Source organism: Daphnia carinata, chromosome 3, assembly GCF_022539665.2.
Source record: "Daphnia carinata strain CSIRO-1 chromosome 3, CSIRO_AGI_Dcar_HiC_V3, whole genome shotgun sequence".
Classification (NCBI taxonomy): domain Eukaryota; kingdom Metazoa; phylum Arthropoda; class Branchiopoda; order Diplostraca; family Daphniidae; genus Daphnia; species Daphnia carinata.
This window is the reverse complement of record NC_081333.1, coordinates 8,996,644-9,024,325: the sequence shown is the minus strand read 5'-3', so window position 1 is coordinate 9,024,325 and position 27,682 is coordinate 8,996,644. Positions and strand designations below refer to the sequence as shown.

Genomic DNA, 27,682 nt, shown 5'->3' with positions numbered 1-27,682 from the left:
CTATTCTTTATGCACAAGACCAACGGCTTGTATCCGAAAAGTATACGGCCAACTCTAGTGGCCCTCCTTGCTGCGTATGAACGGCTAGGCAGGCAAGGGACATGTCGTTGAGTCACGTACCATTTCGTACGTGATTACAGGATGGTGGCGCTGTTGAATCAAGCAGAAAACGAGGCAAAATACCACAGGCGAAAAGCGACTTAACAACGAGATCCGATGTACGCCCAGCCTCCCGCTTTTTGTCCGTTCCGAGAGGATCGAAGCGATCGACGAGAAATCCATAAAGGTTGTTGTTCACTATTGATTATCGAATAACTAGTTTTAAACATTGTTTTAAAATGGCAAGACAATTTTCAAACGTTGTAGATTTTATTTAATATAGTGTTCCATTTTGTCTATTTTTTTTTTGGTATTATCATCTTTCATTTGTAGTAATAAGAAAGTGGTGCCATTTTCTTTTAAATCGGGGACACATTTGAGACCCTCGACACCACGCGGTTGGTGTGGTAGTAAAAGACAATGAACTTAATCACGTTATGCAGATGAGAGGATGGTGAACGTGGAAGATCGGTGAATATGTACAAAATGGGTAGCAATGAAACAAAAGGGTGGAAATTCGTCTATAGGTGGCGAAAAGGAACATTTTCGACTATATATGCAAATCGTAAGTATAAAATCCCTATTTTGCAAATTGTGATGTTACGTGTGTGTATGGGTGTAAATAGAGTTAAAAGTAATAATTGTAACGTAGTGAGTACTACTATTGTCTTATATGATAAATTATGCAAATTTCTTTTAAATGTAAATAGTAACTTGTGTAAAGTCTTATGCATATTAAAAACTCATTCCAAAAAAAAAAACGAATCTGTTTTTCTTTAAAGTTGCAATTCAGGGCTGGCCGGCGCTTTGTGGAGGAAGATTAAGGTCGTCTCCGCTATTGAGGAAAACCGACCAATAGATAACATTGAGGAGAAAGAAACTGAGCGGGAAGCAGGTGCGGGAAATCCGATCGACGGCAATAGCTCTGGCCCGACGCAATTGCGCGAGATTGAGCGAGCTCATCGGGCTATTGGGGCTCTGAAATTGATGGCCGTGAACGTGCGCCTGGTGTTGTGCCCGACGTCCCGGCGTCGCTGGAGGGCTGGCCGCTGATATGGTCGGCCTAGAATGATTACCACCGGGGTCCGCTGTTTTTCCAGCTTCATTTTTAAAAGAAAACATTTATTTATTATTTTTTTTAATGTTGAATTTATATGTTAATGGTGAAATGGGTGTACCGGAATGGAGGGAAGAAATAAGAGGCAGGCGACCGTTCTCCGTTGTCGCTGGATGTCCAATTGTGTTGCTTTTCTTACGCTGGACTGCGGTGCAGATGGACGGCGTTTGTGGCGAAATTGGACAATCCTCCGCCGACGGCAAAATGGCGTTCAATTGTTGACTCAATTGGAGGCTCGTCTCTTGCACTTGCTGACGGCAAGCTGTTTGTCGTTATAGAGCACAATAAAAAGGGAGCGAATTCAAAAACAAAATCAATCAAATATGGAAGGCAAATGCAGACGACAATTCCTGATTGAAAAAATTCAATGATCCTTTAGATCCTCGAACGAATGCACTCAACCGGAATAATGACTTTCTTCTCATACACTTCCCTTTCTTTCATCTAGAAGATCACTTTTATGATCCTTACTAGGACGTACATATATACATTGTATATAAATACTTTAACTTTTATTGTGCTCTTGTGCGCGCTGCAGCGCGTACGACTGTAATTCCTACTTCCGGTCTACACACGTAGGCCGACCCAATCTCCCAAATACCAATCACGCACGGTTTTATAGACACACAATGTAAGACGGGCGCTATCTTTTCACGTATACAAACGCATCATTTATACGCGCTCAATAAGTACTTAGCGACACGGTTAAGGTCGTTCTATTTCCATGGTTTAGTTTTTTTTTAAATAATAATTTGACAATTTATTTATATTTCTTTTAAAGAGGTTGTTCTAGTGTGCGTTCTAAATGGGTTTTGTTTGTCGCCTTCTCTCTACGGGCACAGACAAAATCAAAAACCATCAAAACTTTTCCCAAATAAAAAAGTTTCCGACGGGTCCCGCGAGGACAAAGTTAAGCATTTTCTGTATGCTCACGTGAAAGGACATGTTATAAAGACTCCATCAAAAACAAAGTCTTTAGAAATCGAAATTGACAAAAAACTATAGGCATACTGTATATATATTTTTATAAGACCCTTTCCTGGCGACCTTTTATTTCCCTGATGAAGGCGTCGATGCCAGAAGGATCGTGATCGCTATTGAAATGGATCACACGCAAAAAAAAAGATGTCGTCCTGAAGAACTGACAGATGTTCCCCCCAAGAGGAAAAAAAAAAAAAATAAATCAATCAATTTTAAAGTTTACCGACGCCCAAAAAGTTCTACACACACAAAAAAAAGGATATCAAATTCTAATTTAAACGATGCGGTGTGGAAGCGATACGGACCGTATTTAAATGTAACACCGGTTTGGCTGATGAGGCAAGCCAAGCTCCGGAAAGAGAACGCTGTTGAGTTTACAGAGTTTCGTCTTGGGCCCACGTTGAACATGAAATTATTTTTTGTAAATCAAAGTTGACGATGCTAAGGTTGTGGAGCAGTTTCGGTTCATTAACAAGACAGTTGCAACTATGGCAACAGCACGCGCCCGGACAAGTTCAGACGGGTCGGGTTAAAGACAGGACATTCTTAATGAGATGCAAGATTCGGTCCTCGTATCAGGACCGCACACGAGAAAACGAAAGAAATTTGACAGAAAATCGGATGATGAAAGGACATAACAAAAACTTAAAAAAAAAAAAAGCGCACGACGATGCAAATGAGATCAGACATCGTTCGAGAATACATCACTTTAGAAAATGTGCCCCCCGACGATGATTTCATTTTCTCAGCTCGTTCACGTCGTTTCAACACTTAATAAAATTAGACGGCTCCAGTTTTAATTAGAGACGGATAAAAAAAAAAAAAAAAGATTTGAGCTTTGAGGTGCTCGTACCGGCTCTTGTTCATCAGTAACCCTCGTTATGATTGTGTTTTATGCATTCCTTCGATTCTAATGAGATGCTTTTGCTTCGTATTTTTTCCCCTTCCTTTCCCCCTCTTTTTTTTACAAGTACTAATGGCGTACACACTCTCTTATAATCTCTATTATAAGATGACTGCATATCCTCATCTAGGACAAAAAATCGCCCAGTCACGTAATCGGATCGTATCGTTATCAGTTATGCCATGGAAAAAAAACTAATTATTATTTTAAAAATCTAAATATTTCAGGATGAAAAATGTGTTATTACCATGTCGAGAAGAAACTGCGGCCGGAATGATTGTTTGTGGTTCTCTTCGTTGTTCGGCGAGCGAAGGCGATCTGCCAGCCAGTCTCCCCGCCAACGATCCGCTCTCATCGTCCAGATGATGGATTTCCACGGCGTGATGCTGTCGGCTGCTAGCGCATCTCGTCTGCTGTTGTTGTGGTCTGTAACAACTCATCGATGGTGTCATCATACTCTTCGATCGTTGCATCGACGTTGACGGCTGCGCTGCGGGATTCTTCAGCATGCAATGCGGTTGGATTTCCATCAACTGTTGAAAGGACCACGTCCATAAAATGGAAACAAGCGAAACACAATTAGGACGAAAGCTAAAACAAACATGTGCTGTCAAAAGCGAACACAAAGTCACGAACTTTGGTGGGCAATTATAAAATACTATTGGCGTCGTTTCGTGTTACAATTGCTCTTCACGAAAAACGATAGCCCTCGAACTCATCAAATAAATGTTTGATAGGCCTACTGCTTATTATGTTATAACAGAGCTCTATCTCTCATTGTTGCCTCCTGTGGGTGCTGGAATTCGGATGTAATGACATCCAGATGCTTTCATGCATTTTCCTTTGAATTACATCACCGTTCCATATCCAAAACAGACGAGCGGGATCAATACATCGCTTACGATAAATTTTTTTAAAAACCTGATCTCCGGGAATGGCCTCATTGAATACAAGAGATTCCCTTTTAAAATAAGACTAATGAACTATCAAACATTTTAGCGTATACAGTATTTTTTAAGATTGGAACGTGGCTACATACTTGTTGACTGGTCGTCGTTGGCACTCGAGACGATCCGCCCCTGTTGTTGCCACCGGATGTCATAAACATGGACTTCATGCCTTTCTTGAGGGCGCTCTCTTCGCCGTCGACGATGTCGCCCATGAGGATGTTGACCAGGGCGTACTCCATCAGCGAGAAAAAGACGAAGACGGTGCAGCCGGACATGAACACGTCAATAGCCTACAACGTTCACAAAAAAAGAAGTTCATTTTTTTTTTAAGTCTTTGCACTTGGAGAACGAAAGCTCTTTGGGCTTTGCGTGAGTTTCTATCAGTTCTTTTTTTTTTCGAAGAAAAAGGATGGGGGGAATAACGTTTCGAGGACGAATAGTTAATCCAGCGTCGCTGTTGGCTACCATCGATTTCTTTAACGGCATTTCAACATATCAGCCCTCTCGCTGGCGTCTTGTCTATTCATCAAATGTCAAAAAGCAATGAGATGCGCACGCAACCAAAACATTTTTCAACTCCTTCCAAAAAAGATAATTTTTATTTCTAAACCGCATAAACACGGAAAAAAAATATTCAAAGAAGTTAAAGAGTTTGATGATCTATGCCTTCCGTTCTTTTATTCTTTTTTTTTTCGAGTTTTGGCCAGCCATCGGATCCGATTGCTCCTTGTCCAGCTGGACACACAAAAGCTCATCGCAAATACCCAAGTACTTTTTTTTTTCTTTTTTAACGTTAACTTTTTCACACTAAATCGTTGTTTGTCGGTCAACTTGCCACGAGTTTCAAGAGGAGAAAAATACATATATGTACTAGCAAAACTTCGATCTATTCCAGACCGTGACGTACATCCATCGTTGCGGTTCGCGGTTGCATGCAAAAAAAAAAAAGAAAGAAGAGGTTTGCATCCATCCGGAATGTGACCGACCTCTTACTTTGATATTCTTTTTTTTTCGTATCCTTTTTTTTTATCATCACACGCTATGATAAACTTGGCGAGCAGGGCTGAGATATAAAAATGCGACCATGTATAAATGTAAAGAAATAAAAGTGAGACTTTTCAGTTGGAATTAATACTTTGTCATCACGATGGAAATTTGAATAATAATAAAAAAAGTAGGGGGGAGGACTCTCCCTAGCTATGTATAATATCTATATGTATATATACTTTTGTTATATATTTACATACTCATTTCCGCTCTGTTGTTGTTCCCGACGCGGAATATTGCGGATTGTCTGTACAATATCTTTGTGGGCATCTTCGCCTTGTGTAGGGTCAAGCTCGAAAAAGATATTTCTTATACAAAAGGATTTCCCTGTAGATCTCCAGGATTCATTTGACTTGGAAAAATTGTCAATCCCTCCATCCAAAATCCTTCGCACTCCCCAAAAAATATGGATCGCTAAAACGCAATCGTGCAGCCCACTGCGATACGGACACACAATCACCCACGACGTCTTAAATCGATATGAATGCAAATCCTATTGTTTACTGTTTGGTTTCCATCGCTACATACTGATTCGTCCCTTTTTTTTCCAACCAGGGAATACTTCCTTGCCAACATGGATTTTTTTTTTTTTAGGGGCGAAAAATACTGGGCGGGACGATAAAGCGACCTGGCCGCGGTATCGATTTCAATACTTGTTCAGATAGATCAGCCATGTTTGACTGTGCAGTGCCATTGAATGCCCGAAAGGGACAAATGTATCGTCTAGACGCGGGTAGGTAAACACGCAAAAGCAATCGATTATTCACGATTGACTTGACCTTAATGTAAGAGACGGGTGGCAGAGCCTTCTGCGAATTGGCATGCTGGGTGTGCAGCGTCAGGAGGGATGTGACTCCCAGCGTGACTCGTGCCGGCACGGCTTCCGGCCGTATCCAGAAGGAGATCCAGGACATGACGACGATCAGGCATGTTGGGATGTACGTGTGGAACAGATAGTAGCCGAGACGGCGTCGGAAGGAGAGGATCACCTCCAAGCATGTGAAATTACCTTCATCGTGGCCATAATAAAAAGGGAGGGTTTTTATTATGATGATTCATTAAGAGCTAATTGATTTAAAGCGTTTTTTTTACCGGTGGAATACACTTGAAGGCAGTCGCCAATGGCCGAATTGACGAGGTCTAATTGCGGCAGTTCGATGCGGTCGTCGACGACTAAAGGCGTTTTCAATTCCCAATTGAAAACTAAATCGTCCGTCGTGTGAGAAACTTGTTTAAAAAATAAAAAAAATAAAAGACGATCGATATCAAATAAATCATTGCCAGGATTTATTTTGTCTATTTCCGCATTTCCATTCGCATTTCCCATCGCAGCATTTGAAAACGGATGCGAACGGGATCCGCTCAATTGCCACGATGATTTATGATTTTGCATGCGAGAAATGGGATTGTGCCTTCACTGAAATAGCGAAAACCATTAACTCGATACACATCAGCAAACTGTTGCAATCATTTGCTATCTCTCCCTTTCTTTGATGTTGATAATCAAGTCCATACATGCTCTATGATGACGTGTACAATAGAGATGTTTAAGCCTGATGCTATCGATTCTTATGCTAGTATTCATTGCGTTTATAGAACTGTTCACTTACGACTTTCAATCTTCATGGCGCACTGCTGCGTGTCGTGCGGGTAGAGATGGAAATTCATCGAGCACGACAGGATCAACGTCAATCTGCATTTTTTGTTTTCATAGATGGCATTGAAAATGAAGAAAAAATGAAAAATCAAATGATTTATGGCAACACATGCAAAAATATTGTTTGTTAAAATTCAGGACGCTGTTGGTAATAGCAAAGTTTGAACGTCCTCATTTTCCCGCTTTCTGGTACACCTTTTTATTTAGGTAATTTCCGTTCCATTCAAGATCCAATTAGCATCGCTCTTCTTATACCCTTTACATTACGAGACGATTCTAAGAAATTCATTCCCACACTCGGCTGCATTTTATACATAACTTCTTCAACCATTTAAAAATTACACAATTTTTTCAAATGATTTTTTTTTTTACTAACTGAAAAGTATTTGCGAGGAAATATCATATTCAGGCAGCCTAATGCGAACTTGTTGGGCAACTTACATTACGCATCTTATCAAAGAGATTGGCCAAGACGGGCCGAGAAAGGAGTCCATCATTTTAATAGGTACAAAGTCTAACTTCGAATTGATCTGATGGGCTTAATTGACACTTGAAAGATCTCTTCATCGCATCAAACGGGAAAATGTCGGACATGCACAATGTAATAATCCCAGACTGAATGCGGACAGGAAAAAAGGAGCTAAATAGCTATTGGCTGTTTATTGATTAATAGGTAAAAAAGAAAATTGTCGTGAAGAGACTGATATTAAGGATAGGGATCAATGTAATCGGGATTTCGTTCCGTAACGGTAATATAACCGTAGGCTGTAACTATCCCATTACATTAGGGAGAAGATACTATACTATGGTGGCAACGCACATAGTAAACAAAGTCCGCCCCCCCCCCCCCCACTTTCCCCCTATACATAAATAAAGACGCTCTATTGCCTACCCGCTTCAATAAAAAAAAAAGATCAAACGATATTTATTTTTCTCTCGATGCAATATAGATCTATTTAATAGCTTTCCCTCGTTCTCAAGGAATTGAATTTTTCGTCCCTCGCGTTTTACACATAGCGACAAACAAACCGGTGCACCGTCGTTCACCAACTTTCACTGAGAAATCGATCGAGGTGATCCTTTACTGTTTCCCCCCATTGGGAAAAGAAAACGGCCATACACAGAATCAGAACTGTACATTTGAGTTAAAGCAATGACGACATGGAATGAAAAGATTCTTACTTGACCATGTAGAGAATGCTCTTATCCTTGTAGAGCCAGATGTAGTGGTTGGGTATGGTGATATCCTGGAAAGTGACTTTTTTGGCGTTTTTGAAAAACGAGTCGGGTCTCCACATGGAATTGAGCCAGGAGGTGGGCAGCAGTCGGTAGTCGGCCGTCAGGTTGTCCGGGAAACGCAGCCGGTAATCTTGCCACGTTTGCGAGAAGAAAATGTCGGCCGCGAACGTCTGTGTTTTCGCGTGGGATGCCATTTACAGAACGTGGGATGAACAATAAAATAGAACTGCTTAGTTTTCATAGATTATCAAAAACCATTTCTACGTTTTGATCGGTTATGTGATTCTATTGAACGTCATCCATTCGTCTCTGAACGATCTTTTTGTTTATTTAACGTCAATGCAACGACAACATAAAGTTGTTTCAAGCATTTAAATCGTTTCGACGTTGGACAACGTTCCTGTTGCTGTTGATTTACACACAAACAAGTATCCGTCTCCTACTCCAAAAAAGACCGAGAAGAATCGTTGCAGTGGTTCGTGGACGTCTACACGAAATCAGCAATCCAATTGAGAGACTACAGACACACGAGAAGAGTTAGTTTGGTCTTGTGTGTGTGTGTAACCATAGCAATCGACCAACTCTGTATCCTTTACGTGTACATCTTAGACCCAGTCTAAAGCGTTCACTCGACACAACATCCGGCCCACGCTTTTTCGACAGTGTGTCACTACGCAAATCCATATACACATGTAAAAGGGAAACGGGCAAATAAGAAAAAAAGAATCTCGTGTAGACACACTTACCATTGAGCTCTCGTCGATGGAATCCAAACTCATGACGGTGACGTGGAAGAAGACGGTCGTCGGTTTGCCTTTTTTTCGACAAAACAAAATGGAAACACATTGTACAAGTATTCTGAAGCTTTTATCAAAATTCTAGAATGAAAGTGCATCTAAACATTAAACAGCAAACTTAAAATTTCTACTTAACATTTCAAAAGATAAAACCCCATAAGAAATGAATGTTACTATGAATGCAGAAAAGCTTCTGAAAATCATATTTCTATGCAATTCAATGTACAGCAACTCGATTAAAGTAAGTAAATCCCCGTCTACATCTTGACAAACTCTTCCAAAATTCTGTCTTGATTATTACTTGTGATTGCTCCTCTGTGCATATACTCTACAAGCTTATTCTACGCACTACATATATTTCCATAATTAACAATACCATCTCTTTTTGGTGGTTCCATTTTGTCGTAGGACCGACGATCGGCTGGTAGGATGTCGCTCAACTGGAGTGGAATATCCGTCTGTTGGTGGTGGTGATGAACAACATTTTGGCGCGTAATGAACGTTTCGTCACTACCCGGAGGTAGCTGCGACGTTGACGGATTGTTGGCTTGTTCAAAATCGTAATTTTCCATAAGATCAGCTACTGACGTCGGTTTCATATCAGCCAAAGAATCGGCACTCGTTTTTTTCCGACTATAATAGCTACTTTCACTACCGCTTTGAAATAAAAAATGAAACGAAAATGAAGTTTAAAAAATTAGATGTGGCAATACAGCCGATGCTTCGTCTCAGCATATCGGCAAACGAGGTGGCAAGATCTGTGCAGTGCAACTCAAAAGACACTTAACACCAGTATCACCTTCCGTTTTCTACGAGTATATTCCATCGGGTATATTTAGTTCAATGTACGCTTTGGGTGTTGTAACGCAAAGATATGGCTCTTTCCAGAGAGACCCTGAGGCAATATAAACACAACAAAACAGAGTTTGCAGAGCAGAGTGAGAATTTCACTCTGAGTTGGCGGGAAAAAAAATACAGGAGAAAAGTAACACTTTGGCATGGAGTAAACTCATCGCAAAGGATCCTCTCTGTGTTGTTAATCAAGAAGTTGATGCTCTCTGCACGTAGACGGGCGTATAGTGTTTTCGCGAGAAGTGGGGGAACTTTAGAGGGAATGTATAAAGCAGTATGGTCTCCAGTGTTCTCGCACACGTGTAAAACAAGTGAATCTCTGAATGGTGCTACCGCAGCAATGGCGTAATAATGAGCACAGCTGTGCAAAACTTTTGCACTGCTATTTTTCACATTTCTGTGTTTTCGTGTTTAAGTTTATTCTCTTTAAATGTGTCATAGGATTTAAGCTGTCAAGATTTATGCACCTCAGCATTCATTAGAACTGACCACTTGTTTTCTAGTTTCTGTGTCAACGACGAAGGGAAACGTAAAAAAAAAGTTTGGCGAAAAGGAATCACCGAATCAGGTAATACGATTTTATATTCAATGTCGGATTATTGAACCCTTCCCCTCTGTTTCATTGACAGCAGGATAATATCCACACATGTATGGATAGCCTAACAAGGTCATTTTCTCTGTCCGACTTTTCTTTGGTTTGAGCTCGGTGAACACGAGCATGTGACCGAAAAGCCAATCAGCCAAATGTTGCTACCATCCAATTGGTAGCTGTTCAACACAATTTTTCAACATCAGAAGAATCCGTTGAACCGGCAATTCGCATATAGGTACGTGTGCTCTTTCGACTGATGTCCCTCTTCAAGATCAAACAGTTCAACCATTCCTTTTTTTCGGACCTTTTCTATCGTGATTGGAGGAAGAGTTAGTTCAGAAGGATTGCGGTCGCTGTTGCGAAAAAAACTCTGTGATCATGACAGCATGCCGATTCGTTTGCTTAGTTATCTTTGAATGAACATCATTCCTTTCCATGTGTGGTGAGTCATCCAGTTTTTCAAGAGAATTTCACATGAATTTCTTTATATAGCATACTTAAAGAATCAATTTTTTTTTCTCTGTTTTTAACTTACAAAGTCAATGGAGTGTTGGGTTTCGTGACGGGCTCCGATGTAACGACCACGAGCGACGATGGGAAGAGTAGCATTAGAAAAGCGAGTGGAAACAGTAGCTGAGATGGTCGATGAACGAAAGTAGTAGATGAATCCAGAAAGAGGAGTCGTCCTTTCATCCTCTTTGATGAAGCACAACGGCAGCACAACGAAACAAATTCTCTTCGAAAGAATTTTGTTGTAAATCTTATTATAAAAAGGTATAAATCCTCGAATTCTTCATGTAGCAGATCGCCCTAGAAATTAAAGATTTTTTTCTCATTTAATAATTAGGTCTAATGGCAAATTTATCATTGGCTTATTTCTCTAAAAACGTGCAGAGAGAAAGTCAGCGCTTGTAAAAAATCTACAAGAACAGAAGATTACAAGCTGATTTGCTGATAGTCTATAAATATGTGAGACAGCCTGCAAGTGGAGCACATCTTTTGTTATGGATTCCATAGTCGTCTACGATGGCGAAAAAAAGGGAGGATCAAGGAAGAAAAAAGATGTATGACTAGCATAGAAGGGATACCACATATGTAGATGAGTATATAGACCAGCCAATTGGTGGTGGTAGAGGACGAAACCTTTTGCCATAGAACGGTGCCTCTTGTGTAACATATTGAGAACATATCGACCGGGGTAGTATGGGCCACCCTTGCTTCTTTCTTGCTTTATACTCTTTATACATCTCTCTATTCTTAGACTTATAATGCACTTGAAAATATAGACAGCAGCTTTTGGCTCAAAACTCTTGTATAACTAGGCTCCGCCTGAGAGTCGATATCAAGACGAATTGCAGCAATCCCTTGTCGCAGCATCTACAGCACACACAACACACGTCCGTCTGTATTTAATGCTGTGTTAAGTATAGCCTTGCACGAAAGCACGAGCGCATGGGGATATGTTTTTAAATGTTTTTCGCTTTATTTTACAGGGATGGATAATAACCAATCGGATTCAAACGTTGTATCACGTTTTATGGACTGCCGATCTCCCTGTCTATGGTAAAGTAATGATTTTTGTCTTTAAACGTTATCGAAACGGTACCCAATAACCCCTATCTAAGCCGCAAGGGAGGGATTGTGCGAGACATAAAAACAAACGAGATAATGGAAGGGGGGAATGTGTCCGCGAGAGAATTGCATCGGGACGAACTTGACCGGTTAATAACAGCGAAAGAAGTTGACTAAATGTGTCGATCCGATCTATGGTGCTATGGAGACACCATATAGAATTTAAAATGTAAGATGGGTAACGCACGAAAGTAGTGTCGATACGCGATCCAATTTTGTGTTGTTATTGCACTATATACAGGTTAATACGAGGTGATGGAAGAGGGAAAAGAAATCGGACCCCGGGGCTCCCATCCGCACACACACAAAAAAATAGGACGTCTCATTCGATCAAGGAGAAAAAAACAGTTTTATTTGTTACGTGGATGCGTGCGTCTTTTCACGAATAATAGAGAATTTCAGACATTCGTAGAAATAGTTGACTGTTCGTTTGACAAACAAAGTTGTTTCAAACAGAATACGAAATAAAGGGTAAATCAATTTTAAATTCGACTGTTTGAGAAAACGAAATTTAGAGTAGTATTGACGATGCCGTTAGATGATTCGATATTTTTTTCCGGCGCAACTTGGATCTACATAATACGGCAACGTATCCGACGTTTTTTGTTGAAAGTTTAAAAATTCCCTAGAGTTTGGCCATCGGTTCATTAAATTTGCATACGTAACATTGTTTAATAGCATCCGTATGGTGCCTTAGTCACAGAACTAAATGTCAAAATGAACTTGATAGCAATTAAAGCTCCTGCTTTCAATATGATCTTGTTATAAACAAGTATAAGGTTATAATCGAGAACATTTTTCTCTGAGACCAGTGGTCAATACTTGGTAGGCTGTAGGAGCAAGCTTTCTTTCTCCTTTTTTCTATACAATACATCAGTTACGATCCAAAAAAGAAAAATAAAATAAAGGAAAAAAAAAGAAGACACAAAAATGGCAGACCCAGTAAATCGTTAGATAGCAATACACAGTTACGATCCAAAAAAGAAAAATAAAATAAAGGAAAAAAAAAGAAGACACAAAAATGGCAGACCCAGTAAATCGTTAGATAGCAATACACACACAGCAAAAGGGAACCAATCAAACGACGTATAGGCTAATAACGTTGAACATGGAACATGAAACCCTGTGCCAGATTGGCTCTCTCTCTCTCTACTTTTCAATTCTTTTGAACTATATTTTTTCGAACGTCGTTTTCTTAAAAGATCATCGAGAAATGACGTGCCGTCAAAAATTGTTCCATTGCGCGAGGGAGTAAAGTAAAACGTACCTAATTGGAAATCGTTTTTTTCCTTACAATACGAATTTTCGTTCTCTTGTTTTAGGCCTTTTCTTTTGTTTCCAAATAATGGTGAGCGCGCACAAGGGATTAAACTACTTCTTCCGAGTGGCCGTCCAAGAAGAAGTCGACCGGACGTTAGGTGACATGAAGAAATGATGGATGGCCTCTTATGTTGTACCTTTTCTTTAGATTTCTCTCATCTCCAGCATTTCCTAAAATTTGGATCCAACTGATGACGAGATCATGACGACAATTTTCCCGTCTTTCGAGGCAGATGGAATCACAAAGCCAATCACATAACAACCTCATACCGTTAAAGCGTTCACACTCATATTATTCACGCTCTGATGATGTTTCCGTGTCAAATTCAGGTCACCAGTGTAATTTCTATAAATTTTTTGACGACAATTGCGGACGCAGCACTGTCCAACCGAATGGCTGAGACTAAAAGCGGATTGCCATCCAACAGCTTCTTTTATGGTTGCTGCAGAAGAGACACCGTGTGTGTGTGTGTAAAAAGAAGAGAAAAACGCGGATCATCCAGGAGCAGCGGCGGCGCAACAAACAGGAGCAGAATAGCAGCAACAGACAGTGTTAAATACATACAGAGTGAGGGGAGACTTGAACAAGTCACATAGTCTATATGTTCACTTTCTATGTAGTGTAGAGCTGCTGAACAGAGGCGAGAGAAAATGGGAGGAGCTTGCTGCAGGTTTATACCATTGCGCACGTCCGCCCATTTTCTACGTGTGTGTGTATAGATACTGTCCAGCACGCACACATATTGGAACCGTCTTTTTTTTCCTCATAATGGAACTCTGTCCTCTTATAGGCCTGGAATAATAAGCTTGAAGTTATAAACTGGATTCTATGTTATGGCTTTACAAAGTACCATTGGCTGTCGGATATTCACAAGCTCCGTAGTCTTATTTATGTTACCATCCATTTGTCATATTTTTTTTCCTCTCCGGGCGTTATGTCTAAAAATGAATCTAGAGGCTATGTATGCAGAACAATGTAAGAAAGAAAAGTGTGGGATTTTTGGAAGGTCAATGTGGGGTCTTGTAAATGTCTAAAGCTAGCAGACGAAAGACATTTTAGTTCAGCGATAAATTTAAACAAATACTTATATATTGTGGATATAACTTGTAAGGTCAAGGTGAAATTACGTGTACGTTACGAAACGATTTGCAAGCTAAAGGATGAGATAAGAACCATAAAATTAATTATATTATATGAATAGGCACTATGTAATAAATGGGCATCCATTTCCAGATGTAAACAAATGGAGTTTCTATCAAATGCGGAGGTCCTTACCTGTATTTAAGCCTATTGAGAGCTTAGGTGACCAGGTACGTTTTCGAATAAGTAATATGTCCGTAGACGATATGGGTACTTTCATCTATCTCACTTTCAGATGGGCTTAAGTGAGGAAATCTTTTTTTCCCCTTTTTTGCTGTTCCAGCAAAGTATCTGTTCTATAATTCGTATTTTCAGTTAATGGAATTGCTCCCAAGCTATTGGTATATTCTAGGAATTTTCTCTATCTCTGATGAAAAATTCAGTTGAAATCCTTTGTTCCAAAAAAAACAGAGATCTACTCGCACTTCGGTTGAAGTCACTATTTTTTAAAATTGCTTTGAGACCATTAAAAGCACTTCCGTAAGCTACATCGATATACCTAATGCGTTTCTGCTAATAAATGGATAACGGATGCCGCATCGCAAATTAGACATGTTGCAGCCTAGGCGAGCTCTGTGTGATGTCCCATCTACAATTCCAAATACCAAGAAAGGATACAATGCATAACGTGCTGCTGTACACACACACAACGAATATAATTTACAGATGGGATGCAGGTTCTCCATCAACTAATTGACGGGTGCGCTCGCTATGGCAATCGATGTTCTGATCTTTGCTGCGCACCCAACGTTACGCAACATGTACAAATGGATGGTATCAAAGCATTACTATAATTCCATGTCCACCGTTTGGCGTTCAGCACATCCTCCATTTCACCCACACGTTAAGGCAAGGCAGCTTTTACCATCCCCGGTTCAATTATTTTAAATTTCAATTTATGATATCGGTCTTAAAAAAGAGGGACGGACAATTCGTTTAGCAAAGTGAAAGAACTTGCATTTTTTTCCTTTTGTGCAAAATCTGTTTTTCTTGTACTTTTTTCTTCATTTTAAAATTGCCCTTTCATATTATTTCCAAAACACACGGTAGTCTATTCAACAGTGATTGTCTTTTTTTATTCCCTTTCTTTTCTTTACATGTCTGCTTATGACGTGTCGAAAATGACTATCGTGAAAAGAGTTTTCTAACCCTCCGTTGTTCATAAGTTTCGCTGTATAACGAGAAAAATGTTAAGGCCAGCACATAAGGAATAGGTCTGTGTATAACAAGTCCATAATAATTAGCCACACTACATGCACAAGGAGGACATAATCATATAAGGATATATTTCACTATAAAGAGCAGACATCAGCAAAGCATCATATTATTGACAAAGTGCCGGTTTCGGAGAACAAAAGCTACGGGATCGTGCAAGAGTCAGCGGGAATTATTAGCCCATCTCTGCCGCATGTGGATTCCAGTGCGTGTACGTAACAATCAGACGGGGCGAAAAAAGAAAAACGTGTGCACAGTCACGCGTGAAATCATAAATGTCAAAAAAAAAATCACCACAAACGGGATGGCTTAAATATTCAACGAAAACGCCACGTTCAAATACACAGCTGATTAGTGTCGCTATATTTTAGCAACTTGGTCAAACTCGTGACTGGAATAATCATCGCCATTTTTTTCTTGATTGTGTTATATATAGATGGCCTTCTCTGTTCGTTTTATCACACTTCTTTACGCTCCTTTTCGTCGTCGGGATTGCCTTCTATTTTCACGCTGCTGCGTTTGCGCGTTTCCTTCAGACTGCATCCATCCATCACTCGATTGCCCCCGCATGTAGTATAATACCTCTTCTTTTCTTTACAGCGCTGCTGTTCTATTAGAGCAAAAAAAAAAGGGAAATCGATTGCTGCGAATCCTTTATACATGAACTCCCTGAACATCCATTCAGATTTCTTTATATTTCCAGGTGATATATCATCGTTGTATTTAAATTCTCACTTTTAACAGTCGATTAGACAGGGTGTCCTTATTCGCCAATATTTGAAGAGCGTGAATGAAATATTGGCTGCGAGACACTGTTTCGTTGACACCAGCTGATACACGTACGAATCTATTGATGCGAGCCCAACCACATATCCTTTCTACAACATAACGAGGGGAGCTATTGTCACCGATGACGTCACGAGCAAGACAAGCGATTTATTGACTTGTGTTCTTGCGTCTCATCATCAGTTCCCTCCCTTTTGACAATCTTCCTGTTTCTATAAAGAGCCACCCCCTTCTTTTTTTTTGTTTTACATGATATCGAAGGGGATGTGATAAATATCAAGGCACAAACCGCAAAGAAGCTCATGTGAAGCCCTCGAGTATGGTATTGATTACTAGAAAACACAGGGTAGAAACGGCATTGAGTAGATGTTGTGTTACGATAAAACTAGGAATCTTATTATACTATCGTTTAACTATATACACACAAAGCTTTTGAGGTTTGTACTAGAACTGTATGTAGAACGCGAAGAAGATGTAAATCTTATTGACTGTTTATCTAGCAACGTTGAAAGAGTGCCTTTTTACACGAGCAGACGAAATAAAGAACGCGTGGGAGAAGAAGAACATGGGGAACAGATGAGCTTCTTTTTCTATTGTGCACGAATCTTAGGTGTTCTACGCGACTATAGTAAATTCAAGTTGTATCGCTTGTTAAGGATAAATGTGAATCTTTGTCTCCCGAATGTTATATCAATGGAGTTCGTGCTGATTGCCAATTTGTCCTTTCATTTCCTGAACATTTCATCGTTTCTATTTCCTTTTTGTTTGCCAATTTCCAGTTGAATTTGATTTACAAATGTATCGTACGACGTGAGTAGACGCATAACTTTTTGTTTCTGTGTTGTCTTTTTCAGATGGGCCAGACGGACGTGCCAATTGAGACTGGCCGTTGTATATAACGAGAAAGCCAGTCGTTGTCACACGGGACTTGACGTCAAGTGGAAGCCGGATGTTTTGTCGCATGAGGTCTATCGAGGTCTATCCGTACATGCATCGACATGTAGAAATAGTGGACTGACGAATCTGTCAAATGAAGCAAGAAATGCATACACGATCAAATAAAAAGATCTCTTTTGATCTTTTTTTTATTGACGAGCTTCGGCTTGTGAAGTTTGGGACGGAGCGAGTTGCCTGGTTCTCGTTAAAGAAGTTGCTGATGATGTCGGAGGGGCAACACACGAAACAGCTGCATGCGGCAGCCAGTAAACATCGACAATTGTGAGGTCGGCTCACGCATTTCCATAGAGAGAATGATCTATAAAGCCAATTACATCCACTGATGGTTGTAAATAAAAAGGCGTTGCCCCTTACGATTTTACACAAAGCCTTAGAGAAGGATATATCGCGAATCCAGTTACGTAACGATTGATTCACGGAAGGAAAATTTACCAAGCAACGAAAATTATGAATTCAAGACCTACTGCCCTTTTTCTTTCACGCTGTGCACGTGTTACAGAAAAAGCTAGCCAGAAGCTCGGATCAGCTGGATCAAGTCGATAAACGAATAAGCTTTTATTTTCGTTTTTGAGTTTTGATTTGAGCGGTTGAAATGGTTCTTCAAGCTGTTTGCCAAAAAAGGAAAATGCGGACCATTTTCAATGGAAACTATAAATGTTTCGAAGGCAGTACCAAAATAATTTCGACAACAAAAGATTGATGTTCATTGAACTTGGGTAGCGAATCAGGCGATCAGCCAAACTTTTCTATATGTGTACATACGTACTATTATGTTCAAAGTCCAGCAATCAAACAGCACGAAACGGTTGTTGATGTCCTCCAAATTATACGGAAATGAATTTTTTTTTGTCAAAGATTCAAATGCTCCAATAAATAGCAGCTGGGAATATAGAATGGATTTTCCCTCATTCTGTTTTATTACATACGTCTATAATATAGCTGCCCCATCTCACGGCAATTTCGCTTTTATTTATACAGAATGTGAGCCAAACACATCTAAATTCTATATATGTCTAATAGAAAAAAAAAGGAGGATCATTAGTCGTTTGTGTATATACCTCGAGAAATCTGGCAGCACCAACCAAAGAGCCTTCCGGCAGCTATGTTCAATAAAGAACTGCATAAAACTCCTTCTCTCGTGTGTTTTTTTGGTTCCCACTAACGTGAAGAAAAACCTTGCCCGAAAATGTAAAAAAATATAACCTGCCAATAAAAAGGAGTCGACTTGATTTCTTTTCTTTATTATTCATAGATTTCCGTTTATAATGGAGTAGGTCTCTCAAACGCCCCCACGTCTGTTCAATAATGCTTTCGATGAATTGCCATCGAATAGTCAATTAAAAAATTCGCTTTAACGAACCTAGTTGTATATTTTGTGTCAACATAATTACGAGCTTGTTAGAGGTTACTACTGCACAAAGACGGACATCGGGAATTGTGAATAGACCGGGTGCTGCAATCGACCACGAGTTATTAGTAGATATAGCCTTTGATAACTGTAAGCCGTCGTGCACAGGCCGAGGAAAAGTTGAACGCTAACTAGGTGTCACGCTGAGATTGTCCATTCAATCGACTGCTGCGTAGCAACAAAAATCGGCGGTATGTTTGTGTAAAAATACCTAAGGAGATATTTAATATTCCCCCTACGTAACATATTATTTGTAATGACTATTAACTTATTCAAGATTTTCTTCAAAGGCAAATTTGTTTACTCTTCCTCTCCTGAATTTGAATAAAGTTAGACCTTTTGCACGTGTTCAACCTTGGAAAAGGCTGTAATTTTATGCAAAGGTCAATGATCTTAGAAGAGGCTATTCATTTGCTCACCCATCCCCCCTTTACATTCAGAATTTTATGCAAATCACTGCAGCAAAATTGAAAATAGTGGCAGCTTTTTGTTTACCCTCCCCATTGCTAGCAACTGAAAATACCAAATGATTTGACCTAAATGCCTATAGTTTCCAAGGCCATTGTTTTGTATAGCCTTGTATGGCCTGATGACAACCACCAATAGGATTGAAGCACGTGAGAAAACAGGTCAATGTACGACAGCTTGCAACATCACCACCCAAAAAAAACGGGTGATCATAAAACTGAAAATAGTTTTTCCTACGCGTGCGTGCAAAATAGATCGCGTCGTCTATTGCATGGTACACTGTATATCTTTGTAAATGATTGTGGGAAGATCTGTTTACAAGCTCCTGATCTCGTTTGATTGTTTTGGGTTTAGTTTCCAACCGTTTTTCAAGGAAACGAGCCTATCGCTTTGAATTACTTTTTCGTGGGACACCACGAAAAGAATAACGATCTGTGGCAATTGCGGAACGTGATTAAATTTATTGATCGTGTTACATCGTATACACAAGCCATCGTGAAATGAAATTAGTGGGCATGCTAATAACAATTAGTCTTTCCTGTTGGAACGAGTCCTGATGGAGTAATAAACATTGACTCTATGCAACTCTTTATTTGTGTTAAAATCAGATTATTTCGTTTGGTTTAGAGCTAAACAATGTAAAGTTTAATTGACCATTATTACTTATTTGTAGAATTAGTTTTCTTTGTTTCAGAAATGGTATTTTTGCAACTGTGTGGTTCATTGTAGCCAAATAATAGAGTACTGCATTACTAATTCAATGCTGTTTCTTTTATCTCCGTTTACGGGCTTTCCCATCAGTACATTGCGAGCAAAATAAAGCAATCGTTAATCTTTCCACCTAAACATTGTCCATGTTCCAGAAAGATCCCTGCAATAAAGAATGTTTATATAGACCACAAAAAAAAAGACAATTTACAAATAAGTTAAAAGCCTGCCATTTTTATTGAAAATTGCTGAGATATTTTACATCTCTTTTACATATATTTGTAATAGCTCGTGCATACAACTAAGCGGAAAGGAACCAACGATTAAACATTTGGGAAATATCAAGAAGAACTTTACAAATTCCGTAATATCGTCGAATTCACGTTATGCCCACCGCTGAAATTGAGAAGAACTATTTCTATATTTTACACCGTTTATAGATATATTCATATGGGCAAATGATGATCCGGTCATCATGAAGGACCAGGACGCTGCTCTAATGCAAACTGTCAAAAACACTATTTTATGGAGTCCTTCTTTTATTGCTGCACCCTCTCAACTCCCGCCCCACAAATTGCCACTCGATCCCTCTTTCGGCGAAATAGTATTCACATCATTTCCGGATAAGAATAGTATTTTAAAAAATATATGATTTTCTTCACAACTGTCAGCAAGAACACACAGCTACAAGAAAAAAATTGACATGTATGACAACACATTTTCAAGTCCCAACGCATTATATTCGTAATTGAAAATGACAAATATACTTAAGTTAACAGTGACTTTTCTTCCAAGAAAACCAGCCAATATAAACAATATTCGGGTAACTAAAATAAATGCAACAGGCCAGTAAAAATAAAGAGGCTTAAACAAATACGAATCAACAATTCAACAGGAGAGGTTCAGTTTTCGTACGCACCGTGTCCGGGCAGGATGCAACGTCACTGAGCTCGCGCGCTCTTCTCATGTTGACACAGGGCTGTATATATAGAACTTGGTTATACGTGTTCAATAAGGCTTGATTTGCATACAACGCGAAAAACTATTTATCTAGACTGTTTCTATAGACCTATACAGCCGAAGGGTATATGACGGGCTGTGTGTACCAATATTGCCCTGCTGCCTTGTGACGATATTTGCATGCTGTCAACTCATCTGCGTGTCGTGAATTCCGTATCGGCCAATAGACGTACCACCGATGATATAGATAAACTATAGCATCTATTTACGATATATGCACTTCAGTGAAATCGAAGGAAAAGTGGAAATTCAAATCTCTGGCCTTTTTTTCCGTGTGTATGTGAACAAAACGTGGGTTATTTTACATGACAATCGACCTCCCACGTCGCTGCACAACAATGAGAGCCTGACTGACGTAAAAGGTAGGACAATTGTATGTTTCCTCTGGGTAGACTAGTGGTACTCATTACCCCCTATAGTTTTGTTTCATGATAATCTGATAGTCATTAAGCGACAATATGGGGTCTCCTAACGTACGTTGGTCTCTCTAGCATTATTTTTCTATTGCGCACAGAACCACCATTACCTTAATCTACATGTTAATTCGATGTAACTATATTGAACAACACGAACGGGCCTTTTTTTTTAATTAATTGATACGTGAGCCGGACGCTAGTACAACGATAATCAACTTTAGTTTGGGGTAAAATGGCGCCGAAGAGAAGTCTAACTTTTAGTATTAAATGTTTTGGGACGTCAGTGAATAACTTCACCACGGACAGTAAATGGATTTTTTTTTTCATTTCCAACAGATAGATTTTCTTTGTGTAATTATCGTTTGATTAGAAGTTGGCTACATTCCTGCACAAGATTGAAGTTTATTGATTAATAAACTTTCTTTATTGGAAGTTGCTTATGTACGCCCAGATAAAATGGTAAATTCCTCGTACGGGTCTGCTGTAATTATTAGTGAAATGCCTCTGCTCGAAAATGGCAACTAAGAGTGTTTCACGAATTTTCATTTCAACTCTACTGTATGGTCTTTAGACGACTTTAAATATTCAACCAAAAGCAATTATCGGCCATAAAAGTTGACGATAAGTAGATGATGAAAAGCCTGTGAAAACGTAGCATCTTACGAAGATTTTGCTTAAGTTGGTTTCCTCTTTGACCACTTCATTTCACATTAATTTTCCTGAAATCTCTCGTCATGCGATGGCGTATTCAGATAATGGGGATGTTCTATAATTGACGTCTGCTAAGATAGCGTGCAACTAGCATGAGGTTTCGCTAATGCAATGACTGGTACGATTTATTAGCGTAATTAACATAACGAAGCGTTCACGCAGTTCGCCAAAAAAACACCTGTGACACCTATGAGTAGTTAGCTCTTTTTTTCTTTTAGTAAAGTGGAAGTCCTCCCCTCCTGTTCTTTTCATACGTAGGCAGGATAGTTTTTTTTTGTCTGTTTCTCTTCCAGCTGCTGCAGGCTCCCCTTCCGGCAGATGACAGGGAAGAAAAAAAAAACACCATCTGTCGGCTTGAATTGACAATCCGATCAACGTTTAAAGTCCTTCTTTATTATCTTCTTTATATCTACATCTCTCATCAATAGCATCTTCTTCGTGTTATAACGTACACGTCATTATTCGAGTCCTTTGAGATACGACCATTGACTTGCCTCTAGCCCCAGCACCGATAAAAGAAGGGAAAAAACATAAGAGGATGTAGTCGGATGTCGGAAGTTTTGTGGTCACCATGACGACGAACGTGTCCGCGGTAACAACATCAACTCGATGCAAGATCTGTCTAGAGTGGTTCTTTCCACTCCTCCTTCCACGGAAAACCATTGCAAAGCCACAACAGCTCGTTACACACAGAGTCGGAGGGAAAAAAAGTCCCTCTCTTTCAACGGACGTCGTATATAATAAGGTCTGCGTCAATAACTCGCACGGCAATGAAAGAATACACCGAATAGGAAAGATGGCGGAGGCAGGAATCCATAGAAGATATTATATAGGTAGTATATAACACACGAGGGCACTCTGACGTGTATATTATAATATACAGCGGCTAAATAAATCACTCCGGCATCAATGGGAGGGTCCCTTTTTTCAATTCATCCGTGCTTTTCACTTTCCCCCTTCTCATTGTATTTGATTTTCGATTCCTCAACGTCAAGGCCTTTTCTTAGCGTAAAAAGCTTCGGAATAAAAAATGTTTTGAACCTATTTCCTTTTAAAATCCAACGTCCGTTATCGTCAGTTCATTCATTCCAGCTCGATTTTTTTTCCAAAGCCACAGCGGTCGTCGTGACGTCCATCTACCTAAAGTCCTTTTCTATTCCTTTCTTTTATTTACCCGTGCTCGAAATTCGTGCAAACGAACTTATAAAAAGGAAGGTACAAGAGGAGTAAAAAAAAAACAAAGATCAGAACGAGAGGTCGTTTGATTGCGTTCCATTGTCCTTCTCTTCTTGTCTACATCTTCGTTACTATGTCTTTACATTTTTTTTTTCTTAACACGACCCCCAAACCGTCCGCGTGTTTACGACGTTTGCGGAACCGTTTGCGGCTGAGATGCTAAGCAATTTGGCTTTCTTTCAAACGTATTCCTGGTGACCCCTTTTTATTCGGGGGTTGGAGGACGTTTTTTTTTATTATTACTGGGGTGAGGGAGGGCGATTTTCACACGGAATGGCGTTCACGCTCTTTAAAGGCCGATCATAAATTTCAGACAAGGCTGTTCTGGACAGAGTAAACCTTGAAAAATTAAAACGGAAAGATGAAATCGATTTCCCGCATGGTTGCCTAATGCCATTGAACAGTACCAGTCCACGTTCAAACAGTATAAATAATAAAAAGGGGAGCTTTTGTTCACGACACTCCCACTTATTTCATCTGTTAACAGACTGCACGTTTTTCTTATTTATTTATTTTTTTGTACATTCGTGGCCGTGCTATTTATCGAGTCGCAGAATAAAATTCTTCATCTGTTTGATGAAAATACCTCAAACGGGTTTCAATAAAAGGATCAAAAGATCGACGACGAGAGGGGAAAACGTCAATAGGGAAAATGAATTTCAGCGCAAAACATGTGCGATTATACGAAAATGGTCTTAATAATAATAATAATAAATAAATAGCGATGCAATGAAAAGGCAAAAGACCTACGCCATCACGCTTCAAATAAGGGAATTCAATCAACTGAATAGACAAGACGCCAATGCGGAGATGATAGAGAGCGAGAGATACGGTGCAGAGATAATAACGGGGCATCACGGGGAAACCGTTCAATACTCGCGCATCCCAACAGCAGTGGCTATAGAAAACTTGTGCATTTACTATTACGTAAATATAGTAGATATAGGTAACGTTATACTTTCTCACCCAGCCAACCGAGTAGCAGTGGAATTGCTTCCGCGCTTGGCTAACACGAGAAGTGCCCATCTCGTGCAAAGGTTCGATTCAATCAACTTTGGAGTGTTCCTCGTTTGCCATAGATGAGGAAAAAAACTGAGCAAAAACGAAAAAGAAAATTAGAATGGTGTACAAAACCCGACGGTGGCTTTATTTTTCTACATCTATCCAGCGGAAGAAGATGCGAGTCGGTGATATGCAGTCAATCACGAATACTCGTTAAGTAAGAGAAGGAGGGTGGAAGCTGAACGAAGTCTTTCCTCTTTTAAAAGGAAAAGTATTTTCCGTGATAGAGTTGACGGGCAGGTTTGGTTATAAGTTCGTGACTGGGTAGCTGAATGACGAAACGATTCCCCTCATTTCTTTTCCTTTTCTCTTTCGCCGTGTATGTGTGTGTGGGTTCTTTGAAGGCATAAGGTGAAAGGAACGGTGGTAGAATCGGCAAACAAGCCGACGAAGGAGAAAAAAAAAGTAAATAAGAAGGGCATCAGCCAAAATAACAAAATCCGTTGCTCCGCACTCTTCTTTTGCCAGCCTTTTGCTGGATTGGCAATTTCATTTCAGCTATACACGAACTATTGACAACAGCGCAGTCACTGTGTAGCTTTCATTCAAAGACTTTCAGCTCCGCATAGAAAAAAAAATGCTCAGCTGATTGGACCAGTGTATTAAGTGTGATTGTAATCAGGCAACTGCTATATAAAAAAAGGTTGAAGGAGGGAGGAGGTGGACCAAAAAAAAAATATATGAAGTAAATGATATTAAGAGAAAAAAAAATTAAACAAAATGGTATCTGGAAAGAAAATCTTAAATTTTTCTTCTCTTATAGCGAAAATAGGCTGAAAGTGAATGACAAGAGCTAAAGAATATATTCAAACAACAAGTGTGTATAGTGTAGAGGAAAAGCAGGACAGAAGGGTTTTGTGTAAGAAGAAGACTGGACGTTGGTGAAAACAATCAGTTGGTCCTCAACTGGTAATCACCGTTCTGGGTGATGTAACGAACCCAAGGCAAGGCTTGGTATCCGCTCTTTTCGATAATCTTCAAATAACGAACCTAAAAAGACATAAGACAAAAGTCGTAATCAAAATTTTGCATACAAACAAATGGGGGAGATGGTTGTAAACGTATCGTGCATTAGAGCGAAGATAGATGGCGTTCGATGTACCTGAATGCCTGACGTGGTGAAGTAAGGGATCTCGAACTTGACCTGGATGGGAGGTTTGCCTTCCGTTTCCTCGCTGATAACGCTGGGGAGCCCAAAGTGTGCCCGCATCAGGTATTCCTTACCGCCCTATGAAAAGGAATGTGTAACAATGAGTGGGTCGTTATCACCATGAGATCCTTTTACATAAAGGATCCTCTTCTACTTCCCACTATAGAGAAAAGCCCAACAAGAAGCCATTGAAAACAGGAGTGTCAAAGGGAGAAATGTAAGAAAAAAAAGCCGGACAAATACATTTCCCTTCCATTCCTTTTTTTCCCTCCATCCGTTGAGATGCGATAAAAAAAACGAGAAAACGAAGCGGAAACTGGACATACGGGAAAGGATTTGATACTCCAAATGAGAACATTCTGTTCAGGGACGTAGCGGACGCTTCCGACGGAAGTCTTGAACTTGGGTGTATCGACGTCGGCTGGAACAGGAACTACAACCTCGACGTGGTTAGCAGTCGAGCGGCGCTTGAACTGCGATCGAGCTTTAATCATATACTCTACGCGCGAGTGGGCGTGTCGTTCAATCACCGAATCGATCCAAATAAGAGGTTTCACCTGTTTCGTATTTAAAACAGGTATCATTCTCAAGGATGGGAATTACAATTTTCTACGGAAGACCTACGTGAGTGTTTAACCGATAAGACATTAACTCAAACTCGCCGTCAGGTGGAATGAACGAGATGGTTCGGTCATTTTCGAATCTGACGAAATAAACAGAGTTATCCTTGAGTTTCGAAATATCAAGGGATTTAGATTTCATTACCTGGACAGGCGGACGCATTGATGAAACTTGACATCTTCTAATTCAACAGATTTAGATTTGCCCCGTCCTGTGCTTTCGAACAAGACCTTGTCGTTGAGACCCAAGCGCAGTTCAGGCATGCCAGATAAGTACACTCTCATCTTTATAGACCCAACAATCTCACTTCTCAAAACATTACCAGTAGTAGAAGCCTTTATGGCACAGAAAAAAAAAATTAATAAACATTCAAAACCTTTATACTAAAAGTATTACCAGGAGATTGACGGATTCAATGACATCGAGGAAAACTTCATTTTTCCGGTACTTGATACCCTCTGAGCGCCAAGATACTGCATTGGTCACAGCTGGAGGTGGTCTTGGTGCAGTTTCAAGTTTATGCCCTTCCTGAGTGATATACCTAGAACATGGTAAAGAATGTTTCACAGTATTCTGCACACATGTAAATTAGGAGCTCACTCTTGCAAAATTTTGCTTTCCGTAGTTTGTGGATAGCCAAAGTCACTCATTTCATCCAAAAGCTCAAAGATGATGACAAAGTTGTCTCTAATGCTTTCTTCTTCAATTTCTTTAAAGTACTCACTCATCACTTGCACAATTTTATGGAGAAAAGAGAAAACCATGGCGGCATTGGCATTATTACGAGAAACGCTGACAATATATAGATTCTGGTGCTTTATGTACATGAATGTGCACCCAGACGTCTGGAACACGGGAGTTAAACTACCCTCTTCCTCTTTTTCCATCAAGAAAGGTAAAAATTTGTCGATTACCCCCATTTCGACATCACCTCGATAGTTGCGGGAAATCAACACCTGTTTGACACAGATTTGTATAATATAAATATTCATTATGTAAAAAAAAAATCTAAGATAATTTTTACTTTTCCCTTGACATCAAGGATGAATATTGCTGACGTCGACATAGTAGTAGTAAGTATAAACTTTTTTTCGATGAATAACAATAGATTTTTTATATTTAGAACGGAAAATGGTAGAGATGACACCGCCACCCACTTTGGCAGGTTTTGTGTCTTGGTTGTCTTGTCTTTCATTCGATGGTCTTCTGCTACGAAATTGCCAAGTCGCTGAAATTGAACTCGTTTCGAATACATATAAAGATTTTGAAATTCCCCAAATGTTAGTTATTAACGAAAATTTACAATTTTTTTTGTATCCACTTATAATATTTTTTTTTCTGCGTTAATGCATAGTTATTTTTTATTTAAATATGTTGGTATGGTTTGTTGGCATGTTACGTGAAATCATGAATTCGTTTACTGAACGGAAAGGGAAACAATAGATATACTGAATGGGGAAACGTACTCCATAGTTAATTAAATCGTCGTAGTGTTATATTTATAGTGGAGAGAGAGAGAGAGAGATAGAGAGTAAGTGACTAAGGCAAAGTCGTAAATCAGTAATTCATGCTTCGTTCTCTTTGTTCTTTTGTTTG

General features: G+C 39.6%; 2 protein-coding genes across 2 annotated transcripts; both read right to left on the bottom strand.

The window, feature by feature from the left end:
- Positions 1-350: 350 nt before the first annotated feature.
- LOC130685518 (glycine receptor subunit alpha-2-like) lies at positions 351-13,807 on the bottom strand. The gene is made up of 12 exons (XM_057508824.2): positions 13,135-13,807; positions 10,771-11,045; positions 9,168-9,448; positions 8,741-8,808; positions 7,938-8,164; positions 6,709-6,791; positions 6,191-6,325; positions 5,878-6,107; positions 4,141-4,341; positions 3,349-3,634; positions 1,278-1,478; positions 351-1,199 (listed from the first exon to the last, which is right to left on the bottom strand). Exons 2-12 carry the CDS (start codon positions 10,926-10,928, stop codon positions 889-891), a joined length of 2,181 nt encoding a protein of 726 aa, XP_057364807.1. The 5' UTR covers positions 10,929-11,045; positions 13,135-13,807; the 3' UTR covers positions 351-888.
- Positions 13,808-24,904: 11,097 nt separating this feature from the next.
- On the bottom strand, positions 24,905-27,259 carry LOC130685536 (AP-1 complex subunit mu-1-like). Its single transcript, XM_057508847.2, has 8 exons — positions 27,111-27,259; positions 26,687-27,042; positions 26,483-26,627; positions 26,231-26,421; positions 26,090-26,168; positions 25,792-26,022; positions 25,418-25,543; positions 24,905-25,305 (listed from the first exon to the last, which is right to left on the bottom strand). The coding sequence occupies exons 1-8, from the start codon at positions 27,150-27,152 to the stop codon at positions 25,207-25,209; spliced, it is 1,269 nt and encodes a 422-aa protein (XP_057364830.1). The 5' UTR covers positions 27,153-27,259; the 3' UTR covers positions 24,905-25,206.
- Positions 27,260-27,682: the final 423 nt, after the last annotated feature.